The sequence below is a fragment of the Amblyomma americanum genome, chromosome 2 (genome assembly GCF_052857255.1).
Source record: "Amblyomma americanum isolate KBUSLIRL-KWMA chromosome 2, ASM5285725v1, whole genome shotgun sequence".
Lineage (NCBI taxonomy): Eukaryota > Metazoa > Arthropoda > Arachnida > Ixodida > Ixodidae > Amblyomma > Amblyomma americanum.
In genome coordinates, this window is record NC_135498.1 from 106,429,269 (window position 1) to 106,445,697 (window position 16,429).

General features: G+C 43.4%; 1 protein-coding gene across 1 annotated transcript in view; it reads left to right on the forward strand.

Moving 5' to 3' along the window:
* The window catches only part of P5CDh1 (delta-1-Pyrroline-5-carboxylate dehydrogenase 1), a 34,162-nt gene extending 18,013 nt beyond the window's left edge, over positions 1–16,149 (forward strand). The window contains exons 12-14 of the mRNA XM_077655093.1: positions 1,458–1,646; positions 3,825–3,943; positions 13,052–16,149. Coding sequence (XP_077511219.1) covers positions 1,458–1,646; positions 3,825–3,943; positions 13,052–13,173 — 430 coding nt within the window. The 3' untranslated portion in view covers positions 13,174–16,149. The remainder of the gene's footprint in view (positions 1–1,457; positions 1,647–3,824; positions 3,944–13,051) is intronic.
* The last annotated feature ends 280 nt before the right edge of the window (positions 16,150–16,429 follow it).

Here is a 16,429-nt window from a genome sequence, read left to right on the forward strand (position 1 = left end):
TTGTACAGTTATGAATGGTACGGTTGGGTAGTGCTGATTTGCTCGAGGCTGCAAGCTGATCACCGAAATAATATAGACAGGAGTGTCTTGTTTTGTGCATTCCTTTCAGTATCTATTATCCCTGCTTCATTTTCATAATGCTGAGCTTGCTATTGTTTGTTACAATGATGAAGTGGCGGCAGACGTCTTGATTTTCTTGAGTGAATGCTCTTAATTAATCTGCATAGGGTATAATTCTGCAGAAAATGGAAATAAAAAAAATTAGGCAGTGGCTTAGCTCTGGTTAAGCCTGGATGTACAAGCGAAAAGCTTCAGTTATGCTTGGTTTGATGTCATCGTTATGCTTCGTAGCTTAGCTGGTATTGTATACATTGTTTATCTATAGGCGTAGACTTGGCTACTCAGTGGCATATGTTCACGAGTTAGACACAGAAGCGACAGTATTAATCTTCTGTATTTATTATTGTTGGACACATTGTCCTGCAGTTTCTCTACAGCCGTAAAGACAGCCCGGTGATTCGAGTAGTAGCAAGCGGCTGTCTCTATGGCTTCGCTGTTGTGCAGCCAACTCCCAAGCGAGTACTTCTGGATCGGACGAATTTAGTTTCTCAGCTTTTCTGCGTAGTCTAGCAGCAGCCGCACTCTCCTTCGCTTCGATGTCTAGTGCGCACGCCTATTCTCTGGCAAGCGCAATATATAGCCCCCTTGCGCATGCACATGACGCACATGTGCAGTAGCGCGCGGCTGCGCCGAAAGGTCAGGCGACGGAGTAGGCTGTGGCAGCGGCGAGGAGCGACCACCTACGCGGTGCGTGACGTCACTCGTTTTTGCGCATGCGCATAACTCACCAGCCACCACCTGCACCGTGCATGACGTCACTTGTTCTCCGACATACGCCGGCTCGCGTGAAGCACGGTGTTGACTAGCGTAGTGAAGCTTTTCGCTTCAAAAGACAACCACATATCATCGTGGGATCTGAAGTCGCCACTATCTGCATGCTCCATGCAAGGCTCTACCAACTGAGCTATGGTGACAGTTGACTCCCCTTCTACTTTAGAGTGCATTTTGCGCTATGTGCCGCATTTGTTTCTTTTAGTCTCTGAAAAAATAATATCCGGTCAAAATTATAGCTCAATTTCTCCTCTCTTAATAGCATTTGACAAAAAATTGTTAAGAATCAAAAAAGACAACCTTCCCTCATGCTTTCAGTGACTCTTTAATTCTGAGGTATGTCTTGTACATTTTGGAGTAGCAAGTTTCTCATTTTCAAAATAATTTCTTTACCATTGAGAAATTCCCTTCTTCTTTAATTTAAGAGGCAGGGAGTCTAGAAGTTCTGTCTGCCATCCTCGTTCACAGCATGCTGGGCTGTTTCACCGAGCCAGTTGCTTCTGCAATCCAACCTACAGTGGGGGCTACACGCATTGAGCACCACATGCCCTTTCCGGTTTTTTCAGCCGGGGCTACTTTGTGCAACCAACCATCCTGGAGACCTCTGACCCCCAGGACAAGATCATGAAGGAGGAGATCTTTGGGCCTGTCTACACTGTGTATGTCTACCCAGACAATGAGGTTGACAGGAGCCTTGAGCTTGCACGCAGCACGGCACCCTTTGGCCTCACAGCATCCGTCTTCGCCAGGGACGAGTAAGTGCTGAACTGAAAGGAAACAGCAGTAAAATGGACAGTTGAGCTAGTTGGTACATCACTGCGGGTGGTACAGCACAAAACGGATGAAAGACGAAGTACTAGAAGATCACACTCGTCGTCTATGTGATGTTCTACTTTGTCTCTTTTCCGTTTTGCTCTGTATCACCCGCAAAGGAAACAGCGCATCCAACGAGAACACTAAAAGGAAAGGATGTGCATGAGCTTGATTTGCTTGATTCAGCAATTTTTTTTTTTCATAATTATGTTGTGAGCAAAGGAATTCTTTTGCCTTTAATGTTCCTTTTTGTGCTATCTATATATTTTACTATTACTGTACTATTTATGAACTGAAAGTCTTAATTTATGAAAAAGATAGCAGCAAAGCTCTTAAGTTTTTTAAATTTAATCTGTTTAGAGTAAGCATATAAATAGGAACATTGTTTTTTTAATTTCTGGAAACCCATGCATTTATTTCTTAACCTCTCTAGCAATTAAGACTGCTGTGTCCAGTTTTACCCTTTCGCTGCCACTCCCAAGATAACTCTGGAGACCGCACTTGTACTCCCACCGCTACTGCCGAATATACTCGTGTTGCCTTTTTAACTCACTCCCTGCCACTCCCGATACTACTCGTGGTAAAAAAAGTAACGTGGGCATGTCACGTACGCCATTTATGGAGAGGCCACATGTACACATAGAATCTGTACTGTAAATTTTAGACAAGAAATAGTGCGCATGTTTCTACACCCGCATCGCTTCTACACCCGCATCGCTTCGTCGTCGTCTCAGCAGCGCAGCCATGACAGATCAGGGTGCAGCATGCGTACGTGCTTTGGAGGACAGAGAAATTCAGGAGCTGTTGATGAATTCTGTCTGAGATAAAGTGACAACGACGAAGCAGCTGCACTGAGCAGCTTGTCAAGCAAGGATAGCGAGGAAGAGCCCCTGCCGTCTAAGAATCCGAGCAAGAAGAGGAAACCCGGATTTTCTTCCGCTTTTGTGGTGCCTTGTTTTGAAGAATATCGCACTAAAAAGCTGCCTAACACCTGGACATCCTACTTAGTAGCTAATGTTCTGTAAATTAGTTAAGTTCGAATTTGTTTGTAATCAGTACAACTTTTCATTTGGATAAGATAATCTTGAATATAAATGTTTACATGTCCTACAGAGCACCGTAGTGCATTACTAGCATAAAATTTCTATGAAACTAACATGCGACATAAACCCGGCAGACATGCAAAAAAAAACCAATAAGGAGTGACGAGCAGTGAGGAAAAAAACTCTGCTGTGAAAAGGTTAAGGCGAGTATGGCTCGTCCAAAGCATTTTTTTGGTTTTCCGACAGATGGCAGCATGAGTACTAAATGACCATTTTGGCACCATTTTCGAAAAAATAATGTGTTTGTTAGGGGTTAACATGTTCCTTTAAAGCGAGAGCAGTTTGTTGAAAGACTATGGGCACTGTCAATGAAAGTTGGTGGTTGGGTTCCAGGGTATGAAGAAAGAGAAGAAAGATTATGTACGTAATGCTGTAGATGTCAAGGTTGTGGCTGGAAGGGATGTCTGACGAGGCCGATCGGAAATGCTGGTGGGGAGGCTGCTGCAGCGACATCACACGGTGCTATCGAAATCGTGGTCCAGTGTATTGCATCGTCAGCCAGCCAGGATATCGACGAAGCAAATTGTGCATTTATTAAGTGTGTACACACTGAATTCTTTCAGTAGACAACTAGCCTTTTTCCATTGGAACCGCACCCAGCGATGTCACTTGTGTTACCACATATGGCTTTTTTGATGCTACTTGTACTTGTTTTATACTACTCTTCATGCAGCAACTCATCCAGTTGATTTATATATATATTATATACAAGGGCTACAGACACAGTCAGCATTGAAAATCATATTAAATTAAAATTCCACTGAAGGCTGGTGAACAGAAAAGGCTGAAAGGCACCCCTGTTTGCAGTGAAAACAAATTGAACCTAGTGTTAGAAGTTATGTTGGTACCCTTTTCAAGTAAAATCACACAATAAACTGTTCCATTTCAGTGCATATCTGTTTAACCTAAATTCAGTGAATTTGTGATTGTAGGGTAAGAGCGTTCAATTTGCTGCTTTATGCGGACGTTGGTGACTTGTTACAATAATCTGTAATGTGCTTGTTTCACTAATTCCAGGAACTTCCTGAAGTCAGCCTGTGAGTACCTAAAGATGACTGGCGGCAACTTCTATGTCAATGACAAGTCAACCGGAGCCATTGTTGGGCAGCAGCCGTTTGGTGGAGCACGCATTTCTGGTGAGTACTTCACGCTGCTTTGAACTTTTAGCCTGTAATCGAAGTGTACAGTTGAAAACAGTAACGAAATCACCGGGGACAGCACAAAAACTCGCTATCGCGAGAATTTCGTTGCCGCGAAAATGAGACAGAAAGGTAGAAAACAGCTTGCAAAAAGAAAATTTATTGCCAAAAGTCGGTTTGCTTGGTTTGCTGAGCCTTGCCTTGCAGCAACTTCATGGTTCTACTTTCACATTGAAAAAAGTGATGCATTGCCACGTCGTCGTCGTGTACGCCTAAAAACGATCGGATCGTGTCGAAGGCATCCAACACATTTCTCGGGCTTACCTTCTCCATGTTTTGGACCTTGGTCCTCGGTGTCGTCGGTTTCGCACATGCTGCTGATGATAGCATCATCGGTCATTTCTTCATTAGCAACTACGTCGTCATCAGTGCGAATGAAATGATCGACACTGAGGCCATCTGGAACAACGTAGTTGTCGATGGCACAAAGCGCACCCCATGTGTTGGCCAACGATTGCGGCCCTGCGCTGATAGCACAGTCATTGTGAAGTGAGTCTTCATGCATGTATTTATTTGGTGACTGAATCCGAGTCGCGCGCGTGATATCTGCTGGGTGGGGGTGAAGCCCGCGTGCTTGAAACTGTGCTCAATCGCGGCCGGAGGCGTTGCAACTCATGCAGCAGCCAGCATCTCAAGAGCCATGAACAAGGCCACGTCAGTGGGACGCTTGAGATGGAGATTAAGTATGAGACGCTGAATTAGCCTCTCTTTGTAGGCGCACTTCACACTTCATATGACGCCTTGGTCAAGCGGCTGCACAGCAGAAGGGCACCCAGGCGGGAAAAAAACAAGCGCACATTTGTGAGCTCCATATCAACATGATGTGTGGTACAGCTGTCTAAAAAAAGACTCACCGACCTGCCTGCCTTCCTCATGTCGGCATTGAAGGCCTCAAGCCAGCTGGAAAATATTGAATGGGTCATCCAAGACTTCCAGGTTGAGGTGTACTGGGCAGGCAGCGTCCCCTTGAAGCAGCGGGGCTTTTTGCTCCGGCCAGTGACAAGAAGCGGCCGTTTGTCAGTGCCGTCCATATTAGAGCTCAACAATACTGTCATGCGCTGCTTGCAATACTGTCATGCGCTGCTTGACCTTTCAGGTCCAGGGTCTTCGAAGGCAGCATTTGATAAAATAAACCCGTTTCGTCTGCATTGTAGACGTCTGGGGGTTCGTATTGCTCCAGGATTTCTTCGGCAGTCAGCTGCCACGTCGACGTTACCACCGGGTCCACTCCTGCTTCTTCGCCCGAAATTGCTTTGGCCACAGTATCGTGACGGGCTTTAAAGCGGCTCAGCCAGCCAGCACTTGCTCTGAATTTTTCATGCCCGAGCATGCAGGCAAAGCCCAGAGGCTTATGTTGCAGAACTTTGCCAGACAGAGGCAGTTTGTTTGTGCGCTGTTCACAAAACCAGGCAAAGACCGCCTTGTCGACGTCCGGGAACGCCATAGCCGTCACTGTTTTGTGCTGTGCTCAAGCAGCATTCTCAAGCACACTGAGAATGGCTGCCTTACTTTTCAAAATTGTAGACAGAGAGCTGCACGCAATCCCGTACTCGTCGGCGATATCCATTTTTTCCTGCCTTTTTCTACTTGGGCATGATGGCAGCCTTCTCTTGCAGCGACAAAAATCTTCATTTTTTGGCTGGCGGAGACATCTTTTGAAACGCAAACGTGCCGACTGCAGCTCACACAGACACAGACACACACCACCGCACACAACGAACACGCGTACACCGCTTGGCAGGCCTAAAAGTGCAGCACCGATGATCAGTCTAGTGTTGCCCCCTGATGGTGTCGCTGCGAGGCTGCCTCCCCTGAACATAGCCTCCAAGATCACTCTCACGCGTTTCAGACGCCATGCCCTGAGCATGTCTAGGCGTGGCCTCCACAAGCACAGCCCCGCGGAATCGATCACAGAGGGCACGTGCTGCGCTGGTATGGTGGCTAGCGCCGGCTAGAGGTGGCTAAAGTCGCCCCGGCTTCAAGGTTGCCAGGTGCCAACACCATCGCTGCAGCCACGCAAGCGCGTTGTGGCAGTTTACTCAATTTGAGCGCTTTTCTGACGCTGTTATTCATAATATAGGAGACAGTATGCGGACCGGCGTTGCAGCAAATTTTGTTGTCGTGGGATTGCGGTACGAAATGTTTCGTTACCGAGAGGTGCGAAATACATTGGCCCCTATGCACACTTGCCGGGGATTCGGAAATATTTCGTTGCAGCGGGAATTTCGTATTTACGAGATTTCACTATCGCGGGTTTCGACTGTACTTAGTATCAGCCGCACTTTTCGGGAACCCTTGCTACTATAGGGTTGATAAAGAAGTTAAGCATGAACCATCAGATTTGTGAACAATTGTTAGCTAGAGCTTTTGTATAGTGCCTTGCTGGCTAGCATTCCGTGGTGCCTTGTAGCTGATTAATTTGTGTCAATGGGTTGCATTTTGCGAGTAGAGACATTGAAAGAGATTAATGCAGCAGAACCTCGTGGATGCAGTCTTGAAAAAAAATGCAGGAAGGAAACATATTACAGTGAAATTTCGATACAACGAACTTCGCGGGACCCCCGCAAATCGTTCGTTATACTGAAATATCGTAGTAATGAAATAATTGCAAACGAAAGGTAATAAATGCGCCACTCAAAGAGAATTTCATACCTTTAGAAAGGGCTCTCGCATGGGCCAGGGATGCATCAAATAATAGCACAAGCACACTTTCTTGTGTCTTTATTTAAAGAAATCGGTAATTTTCTTTTGGTGACTGCAGCACATGCTCTCCAAGACAAACGCTTCCACGTCGTCGACTTTCTTATGGACAGATTCAGGCACTTTGTCACAGCGTGCGATGAAAACGCAAATCTTGCCAATCGAACCCAAAACATCTGAAGTTGAGAGCTTCGTCCGCATCGTCCGTACGCGGTGATTCTGCGTCGTCGTCCAGGTCATCCTCATCCCCTTGATCGTTCTCGCGCACGCTGGTGGCGATGTCTTCTTCGGTCGGCTTGGCTGACGTTAAGGCATTGCTGTCGCACTCAACGTAGTCCGCAAAAGTTACCGACTGGTCTGCGGACATTTTCTTGGTAATTTTGTCCCACAAGGCACTGCTGTCATCCCGTATGTCGTCGCTTTGTTCCGAGTGAGGCGGCACGTTTCTGACTTCGCAGTCTTCTGCCTGTGCCGATTTCAAAAGCCCTGCTTTCCGCCAGCAGTTTTTAATGATACATGCTTTCACGTTCCACCACACTTCAGTGAGCGTTTCTGCAACTTGGCGGACGTCAACTGCAGTCGGTCGCCCAAGCCAGATGTTGATGTGCAGTCGCTGCACCAGTCTCTTTCGGAATTCTGCTTTTACAGTTTTTATAATTCCTTGGTCCAGGGGATGAAGCAATGCAGTGTTGTTGGGGGGCAAGAACTCCAGGCGCACACTTGTCGGGCGCATGTTCACGATGTGTGCAGAGCAATTGTCCACGATGAGGAGTATTTTTTTTTCCATCCCTCCTCATCTAGTCTTCTAGCTTGATGAGCCAACTGGAAAACAACTCTCGTGTCATCCAGGCTCGTTTATTAGCCCTGTACTCACATGGCAAAGACACTACATTCTTTAGGCAGCGAGGGCTGGCATACTTCCCTATGACTAGGGGCTTCATTATTTTTGTTCCCAGTGCATTGCAGCAAAACAGGACAGATACCCGGACACGGGATTTCTTTCCGGTGCTGCACTTTTTCCTCTTGAAATTTATTGCTTTGTCTGACAGAAGCTGGTAAAAGCAGACCGTTTCGTCAGCATTGTAAATGTCCTCCTCCGCGTTCCCCTCGGCGATCTCCTGAAAGTGGTCGCCCCAGGAGGTTGCACCTTCTTCGCAGCTGCCTCCTCACCGGAAACCACTTGCCAAGTGATTCCAGACCTTTGTCAAAACCAGAAAATCCAGCCGGAACTTGCTTCAAATCCGGTGATGCCAAAGGCAGTGGCAAATGAACTCGCTTTTTCTTGCAGCATCGTGTCATACACTGGAATGTTGTGAAGCCTAACCTCCTTGAACCAAGCGAGAACAGCTTCGTCCACATTTTCGTGATTGCCAAGTCGCAAACGTTTTCTCGTGGGATCAAGCTACGACAGTCGATGAAGCCTGGTGATTTTTTCTTTCTCTTTTAAAATGGTAGCAACGGTTGACGATGCAATGCCACGCTCTTTGCAGAAGTTCGCCTGCCTTTTTCTGGCGTCTAGTTCATGGAGAATTTCGACGTTCTCCTTCAGCAAAAACTGGCATCGCTGGCGGAGCTCGTAGTCGCACTCTTCAACTCAGCACCACTCACAGAACTAACTTCGCGTCTTCGTGGAGTTCGGACAAAAAGCAGGTAGCGAGACCTCGCCTGCACCACCAAGTCACTGCCCTTGCTTGAAAACAACAGAAGAAGAAAAAAATGGCGGAAGTCTAGTGGATGGATCCAACTTGTGGCGAGACACTGATGATGATAGCTACAGCTCTGATATGCCGCAGCGAACTCATCTTTTTAATTTCGAAAAACTTCTTAGTAACAAGGTGCATTTCTACGGGGGAGCAAATAAATTATGCACGTTATATAAAATGTTTGATGTTCTGAAATTCGTGGTAGTGAAATATTTTTGCATTGAAAATGTAGGCATTTCGGCGAGAATTTTTGAAATTTTCGTAAATCTGAAAGAATCGTTAATGCAGGGTTCATTGTAACGAGATTGCACTGTATCTGGGAAAACATGATCCAAACTGCCTAAGTTTAAAAAATGTAATTGTTGAATGAGGTACAAAGGCATTTCTTGACAATTTCACTTCTTGGAAATGCTCATTCGCATTTCTTAATACAAGGTCTCAACAACTTCTTTTCTAGTGCTTGCAAAATTCAGTCCGCATTTGCATTGTCTTTAGCGGAGAACAAACTTTGCAATACACCCTGTTTATCAACAGCTATTGAGAGAAGCCAGAATCTCTTTCATTACTCTAATGCTCTGTGGACAAGCCTTTATTGTCACGATATGCTCATTGCCGACACAGCATTAAAGTAGGGAGTGGGTGGGGGTGGATTACAATAAAAGAAAAAATTCAGTTAAAATTTTGACATGTGGATACAAGGACACTGACAACAAGGAGTCACTTTTCTCTATGGTAAGTAGCATTAAAGTACAATTCAACAACAAGCTGCATAGTAGTTGTTAATGAAGCATACGTCATAGAGCCTAGCTACTGCCAGAGATCGTTCATCAAATCCACGAAAACACCAACATCAGATTCATGTAGTTAAATAGCATGACATACCGTAAGAACCTGCAAATTTTTTTTCTTTTTTTTAGCTTGTAAAATTTACACCTCATATTATATGCGACTCCAAACAATTTTCGGCAAGAACCCGCAGTTCCGGATTCTTTATTATGAACTGCCATCACCATCGCGCTTCGAGCAAAAGGCACTATCTAGTGGTGGCGTAGGTCGGTAGTTTCGATTTCAATGCCATTTCACTGTGCCGGCCTGACCTCACGATGTCCAGGAGGATCGCACGTCCTATGGTATTGGGACCACGAAAGCAGTACTCTTTTAAAAGGATCATAATCGTAGTTGCTGAAATCATCGGTACCACATCAAGCACTGCTTGATGTGGGTTTTTACGGTGCATACATTCACAGCAATAATGAAAGAAAAAATTATCTTTTTCAGTTGTGGTGGCGATATCTTGTGTTAGTAGGTTCCATTTTGAGATTGCTAGGGTGAAAAATCACACGCTAAAATGTCACGTTTTTGCACCTAATATCTCTGATCTTATTGACATGGTTTCACTGTGAAGAAACATATTCTGGAGGAAGTAAATACATGTCTCACCTGTATACATGTTTGAGAATGACAATTATTTTTTACACGAATACGAAAAAAAATGCCTCCTAATATTGAATTGCATATGTTTAGTTCTAAAAAATTTCAGAAAATATAGGCACATGTTGGCTTTTTTGTTTTCAAAGTATTGTGTGGTTTTTGCAGTCGAAGTAAAAACTGACTCAGCCTCATACAAAAAAAAACATTACATGCACAGTAATGTGTACTACTTGATTAGATAGAATGTAACAGTATGCAGTGTGTTCTGTGGCGAAGCAAAATGAATAACAAATTTAAATCCGCAAACTGACACATGACTGAGAACTAAACATAACATGAGTGGCAGTAAAAACTCCTTGATTCCAACTAAAGCGGACCCGGAGAAATGTCCAAATTGTCCAGAGCCAGAGGTCGAGTTATAAAATTCCTCTCCCTCCTCCCCTTCCTTTGCCCTTCCTTAGAAAAAAAAACTGCCTAAATTAGGAAAATGTGATAAAACTTTGCCTAATGGCTAAAAAGTGTGGCAAACATGCAGTTTAGGCATGCTTGAAAAACAACGTGGACGTAAGCGGTGAGAACACTTGTTGCCGTCGGAATGACAAGAGGTTCTGCTGTTAAAAATGGAAAAGAAATGACTCACGTCTCACGAGTCAACATCCGAAAGCAGCATGCAGCTGAGTTCAGACGACCGACCGGCGAATGCGCAGGACGGCATTTGCCATCACTGCGGGCTGGCTGGCGGCAGAGCTCAGGAAGGGAAACTATGTGGCCAGGCTGTGACAGGGGCCATCCTATCATGGTCGCAACTGCGTCATGCAAACACTAAAAGCGCGCGGGTTACAATACATTGTGCAATAGCTGGGATTTTATGCATGGTTGCTTGGCCTGCCAGTGACTCTGCCCTATGCAAAATTTCGCAAGTGGGCTTTCCCGCATATCGCAGTAGAGAGAAAACGAGGTGGCAGAACTCATGCTAGAAGAATTGTGAAAATGACAGCACAATTGCCAGAGTTGTCAGCGCGAAATGTGTAACGCATTACGGAAGGACCAAACAGAAAACTTGGAACTTCGAACACAATATTCGGATAATTTGCCCAGATATTGCAGTTTTATCGCTACCAGATTTAAGAATCGTGGAGTGAACTGTACAATCGGAGATACACACAATAGGACAAAGAATTTCACTGTTCACTTCATGATGCTTCATAACCAACTGTCCCACCAAAACCTCTTAACGCAGATTTTAAAAATTCGGCGCAGTATTCATATGCTGCCAAAATTTGGAATGTTTGGAATAGTATCAATTTTTCGAACTGAATACAAACTTCATGATGCTTCATAACCAACTGTCCCACCAAAACCTCTTAACGCAGATTTTAAAAATTTGGCGCAGTATTCATATGCTGCCAAAATTTGGAATGTTTGGAATAGTATCAATTTTTCGAACTGAATACAAACTTCATGATGCTTCATAACCAACTGTCCCACCAAAACCTCTTAACGCAGATTTTAAAAATTTGGCGCAGTATTCATATGCTGCCAAAATTTGGAATGTTTGGAATAGTATCAATTTTTCGAACTGAATACAAACCAGATAAGAAATTATTCTTTTTCAAAATTTTGAATATTCACACACCCCTGCTGAAACAAAATCAAACCGCTAAATTTTGCACTTTTCCGTTGAATGTCAACTCTGTCACACGAATGCATACGTAATCAAGTATACATGATATATGTTGTATACAAGAGGCGTTTAATTTCTAAAGGGAAGCCTTTAGTATTAAGACACAGGAAAGCCAGTGCCCGGCGTGCTTTGGCTGGTTTGGCTTTTGCTCTTAATGCTGCGTCTCTCACACCCGTCCCGCTCATATGCAAGCGCATCTGCACTTCTCCTCATTATGTTATGTCCCCACAGGAACTACCCACTTGTTTGTTAGCATACCGGTATTTTTTTTTATGCTTTGCCCATTGCACCTAGGCACTGCAGAGAGTCCACCACAGTGTGTGACTGCCGCTACATTTAGCTAGTCATGTTGCAGGCACAGTGTTTGGCTCACTCGTATGCTTGCATATGTGCGTTCGGTCATTGAACATACTGTACGACCTGAATTTGCCAAAATTTTGATTGTATTATCCAGGCGTGTATTAACTGGAATAAATATATAGAGTGTAACTCTATGGGACATTTTAAGTGCCCAAATTTTCGAGCGTATGAACTGGGAACGTAGCAATGAGGTTCTACTGCACTGTGGTGAGGTAAATTAAAATGTCCTTGCTTGTGTATGAAACAGACAGCAGTGCAACAAAAAATAACAACTACAAAAAAAATTAAGGAGCCTTGTGTCTAGCAAAATGCCTTTTTGTGTACCAAAAAAAAAAAAACGATCGTTGTTGAAGAGGTCCAAACCCTCTGCAGCTGAATGTCTAACTTGCTTGACTAATTCGCTTCACTTTTGCCTAAACATTGCCTTAACTTTTTCTTTGAAATTGCTTGACTATTGGCTTAACTTTTCCTGGGAATTCGCTTGACTATTGCCTAAACATTGCTTTAACTTGTTCTTCAAATTTGCTTAAATATTGCTTAAACATTGCTTTAACGTGTCCTTTGAATTTGCTTGACTATTGCCTAAAGATTGCCTTCACTTGTCCTTCGAATTCGCTTGACTATTGGCTAAACATTGCCTTAACTTGTCCTTTGAATTTGCTTTACTATTGCCTAAACATTGCCATAACTTTTCCTTCAGATTCACTTGACTATTGCTTAGACGTTCCCCGACATTGTCCTCCAAGACAGTTTCTTTAAAGTTTCATACCACGTGACCTTCCCCTAGCCACACAAACCGTATATCCAAGTCATTTCGCCTCAGAGGCCGAGGGTCAAAGGTCAAGGCTTCATAGTCTCATCAGTTTTTTTCAGGATTGCTAGTGAAGGAGTGCTTTCACACTGAAAACCAGTGTCGCTATCTTGGGCCTGTAAGGAACTTTAACAGAGTTGTGAGTCAGCATGTGTTTGTCTCCTCTAGGAACCTGACATTGTCCACTTTTGAAGTATGGTGGCTGTGGTAGCTATCATGCATGACTGCTTAGTAGGCCTAACTGCATATTGAAATCAAAGAGGTGTCGAAAAGCAGGTTGAATAGAGTATGAAAGTGGTTGCTTGTTTTGAAGTATTTCCTTTTCCTTAAGTTTTTTTATTCGACCTCTCATGCAGGTACCAATGACAAGGCTGGTGGTCCGCACTACTTGCTAAGGTTCAGCTCTGCGCAGACTATTAAAGAGACCAAGGTTCCACTGACTGACATCAAGTATCCCTACATGACAAGCAGCTCTTAACATTTACCTTTTCAGATGAAACACAGTATCAGTCCTGACAGAGCCATCCACAGGGTCACCTGGAATGCTCTGTGTTTTTATGACAAGGTTTTATATACATCATTCACTGCTAGCCGTGCTGAGACCGTTGTTCATGTCGTGCATCACCAATTATTGAGAAATCTGTCCACTTGCAACATTTAAGGCACACATTGTTTACGTTGTGGAAAGCTGGTGTGGCTGCATGTGCCAGCTAAGCTTGGAACTCACTTTACCTGTGGGAATTGCAAGAAAAGACCTGTGGAAATGTGCCCTTAGCCAAATGTTTGTTTTTATATTTTTCTTTCCTGATCCACATGTGATTCTGTAGTTAAGTTAGAATTCTCGCACTCTTGTGTGAATTTCATGCGAATCTCTTGCGTGCTGTACAGCCTCATTATCCTTGGAGCAGCACTAAGGATGTTGAGTCTAAATATTAGGGGCTTGCATTAAAAGGGGGCTTGTTTGCAGAAGTTTGCAGGAAATTTCAAGTTCTCCTGTCTCAGCATAGCCCATGCATTCGGTACAAGCTTCCAATGTGTAGCGTACTTTACATAGTTCAAGTTAATTGCAAAATCATTGGTGCATCTCACGTGTTCAATTGAATTGTTCATCACGGCAAAGCCTTTGTTCTTTGCATTTTTTATATCAGTCAATCTGTTGCTGGTGTTGATAGTTTAGGTTTATTGATCGACCACAAAATTCAGGCTTCTCGGACTAGATTTTTCAGTGGTTATTCACCAAAGCTTTCTTTCCTCCTTTATTTCTTGTTTGTTTGTTTCTTTCCTTTTTTTTTTTGCTTGGTGGCCTATGGCAGAGCTAGAGAGTCTAGTTTAAACTGGATTCTTTGCAGTCACCGGATGCTGCTATTGGCCTAATTGTAACAGCGAAGTTGTGTGTTATTCTCCCACAGCTGTATTGTTTTGTTGATAACATTGTTGTTTCCAGGCAGCGTATTCATTTCTCTTGCAGACAGTATCAATTGCACAGCTGAATTTAAATACATGTTGTGACAACCGCCTCATTGTCACATTGCACAGAGTTTCTGCTTGAGCAACTCGAGATTTGCCTTTGGGCTGCTTGGTCGGGGATTTCTGTAAATTTCAAATATAGTTCATAGCATCTCATCACAATATACTGAGCTACAAATATGGTTTGCAGTGTTTATGGCTAAATGTTGAAGGCACCGGAATAGCATGCAAGGAGGAAAAGAATTGTGAGTAGCTAGCTGGGGGGCCGTAGTCAATTCTGTTTTCCTCTTTGGTTATTGGGTATAGCAAGTTTGCTTTCTTTGGTTCCTCCTTTCATTACTTCTTTATAACCCTCATTATCTGCAATTCATGTTCAAACGAGGGTATGCCTAAACCTGATTTTATCTCAGGCTTGTTATTTTTACTGGAATTTGCTCTTGATGAGATCTATTGTGGAGAAACAGATTGGAATAGTAATGTATGTGACAGTGCCTGTTCTTGATGGTTCAGATGGGCTCCTCACAAGAAGGATGTGAGGCTTGATCATTGACTCTTTCTGGTCTTAGTCTTCCATCGTTTTTAAAAAGAAATACTGCTTGTCAGTAGGAACTAATGCATATCCTAGGATGTGAAAGTCTGAGACTTTCAGTACTTAGTTCTCTTTTCATTGCTACTTTAAGCTATGCGTTACAGAGGCTTCTCCGAACAGAGGTGCTTCAGCATTTGCCTTTTGTGGTGTGCTTCGGACGACACTTTCTGCTTCATGTAATGTTAGCTGAGAGCTTGAAGAAATTTAGTAGTGCATTTTGGCGGAATGGAACGGCTTATTTTGCTTGGGACACCTTGTACATGTTATATTTCTGTGGTTCTTTATAGGTTCTTGTTTTTAATTTTTACGTTTTAACTCACATGTATAGTGCAGAATTTTCCCCCACTGTATGGTCACTCTGGTTGCGAACCAGTAACTTCTAGTGGTTTAACTTTAACTTTGGATAAACCATACCCATGGAGTTTCTCACAACGTGTTTGATCTAGTTCAGCAGTTAAGGGCTTAAAAGCAGCATTGTTACATAGAAAATGAGTTATGTTATCTGCGGGAATGTGGAATACCTTTCGTGTATGGTAGTTTTTATAAAGGCTGTATATTGTAGGTTTGCAACATAGTATATGTAATACGTGCCATGCCTTGTTCGCTTTATTTCATGTTTGTTTAGAATGTTATGAACACAGTTTATCTGTGGCTCCGCTAGTGTTACGACGAGCTTTACACAAGTTTTCCAAGTTCTGTTCTGCAGATCTGATGACCAACTGAGGAATTTTTTAGCATCTATATGTCTTATAAATTCATACAGAAAATTTGAAAGCACATCTTCTGCTGCAAGATTTAGCACTTTTTTTCCTTTTTAATGATGGAAAAATGATTGCTAACTTGCCTATATGTGCCATGTCTTGGCAGTCATTTGGAGTTCCTCCGAAACACCCCTTCTGTGGACTATGTAGGCAGGCTGCGTTGGTTTTTTGTTGGTGTTCTCTGTGACAATGAGAATGGGACTCTTATATCAATGCTCTTTATTCCTGCACTCATCATCACTAATTTGGCGAGCTCTTGCAGCACCAGTTAATGATAAAAGACACACTGTGCGAGAACTGGCTCTGAGCTGCATTTGACAGCAGTTCTAATAAAAGTTTTGAACAGTTCAGCATTTCAGTATATATCATGATAGAGTTCACGTTTGCTGCTGTACACTACAATTAGCAGTCAGGGTCCTATACATCTAACAACTCAAGGTGGGCAGCTCTTTGCCACAAAGCACTAAACCCCGAATTGTGTTTCACCACTGATGCCCAACCACCGTAATGATGTTTCACCAAACATGAGGTACTGTCACAGCTTTTGTTATGATGCTGATATAATTTGTGCTTGCAGTGCTTTCCAGGTGCTGTGCTTTCGTAAACTATGCTCATTAAAGTGCACACTATTATTCCAGCATTGCCTACTGATGCTGTTTTATCTACACACCGGGATGAATCTACTGTAAGCAGGCTATTCCTGGTCTCAAGCAGAAACATCTGGGAACCTTAAAATGCAGGGCTTCAGAACTTCACTATACATCCAGCAGATATACTAATTTTCTCGACTATAGTAGGATAAACTTCAGAAAACAGCAGTTGGTAACAATGAGCCGCAGTCTGCGGCACTTTGTATTAGTCCACTGACCAATCACAACAGTGAACAAAACCAGCCTTTTAATGTTTGACTGTATCAA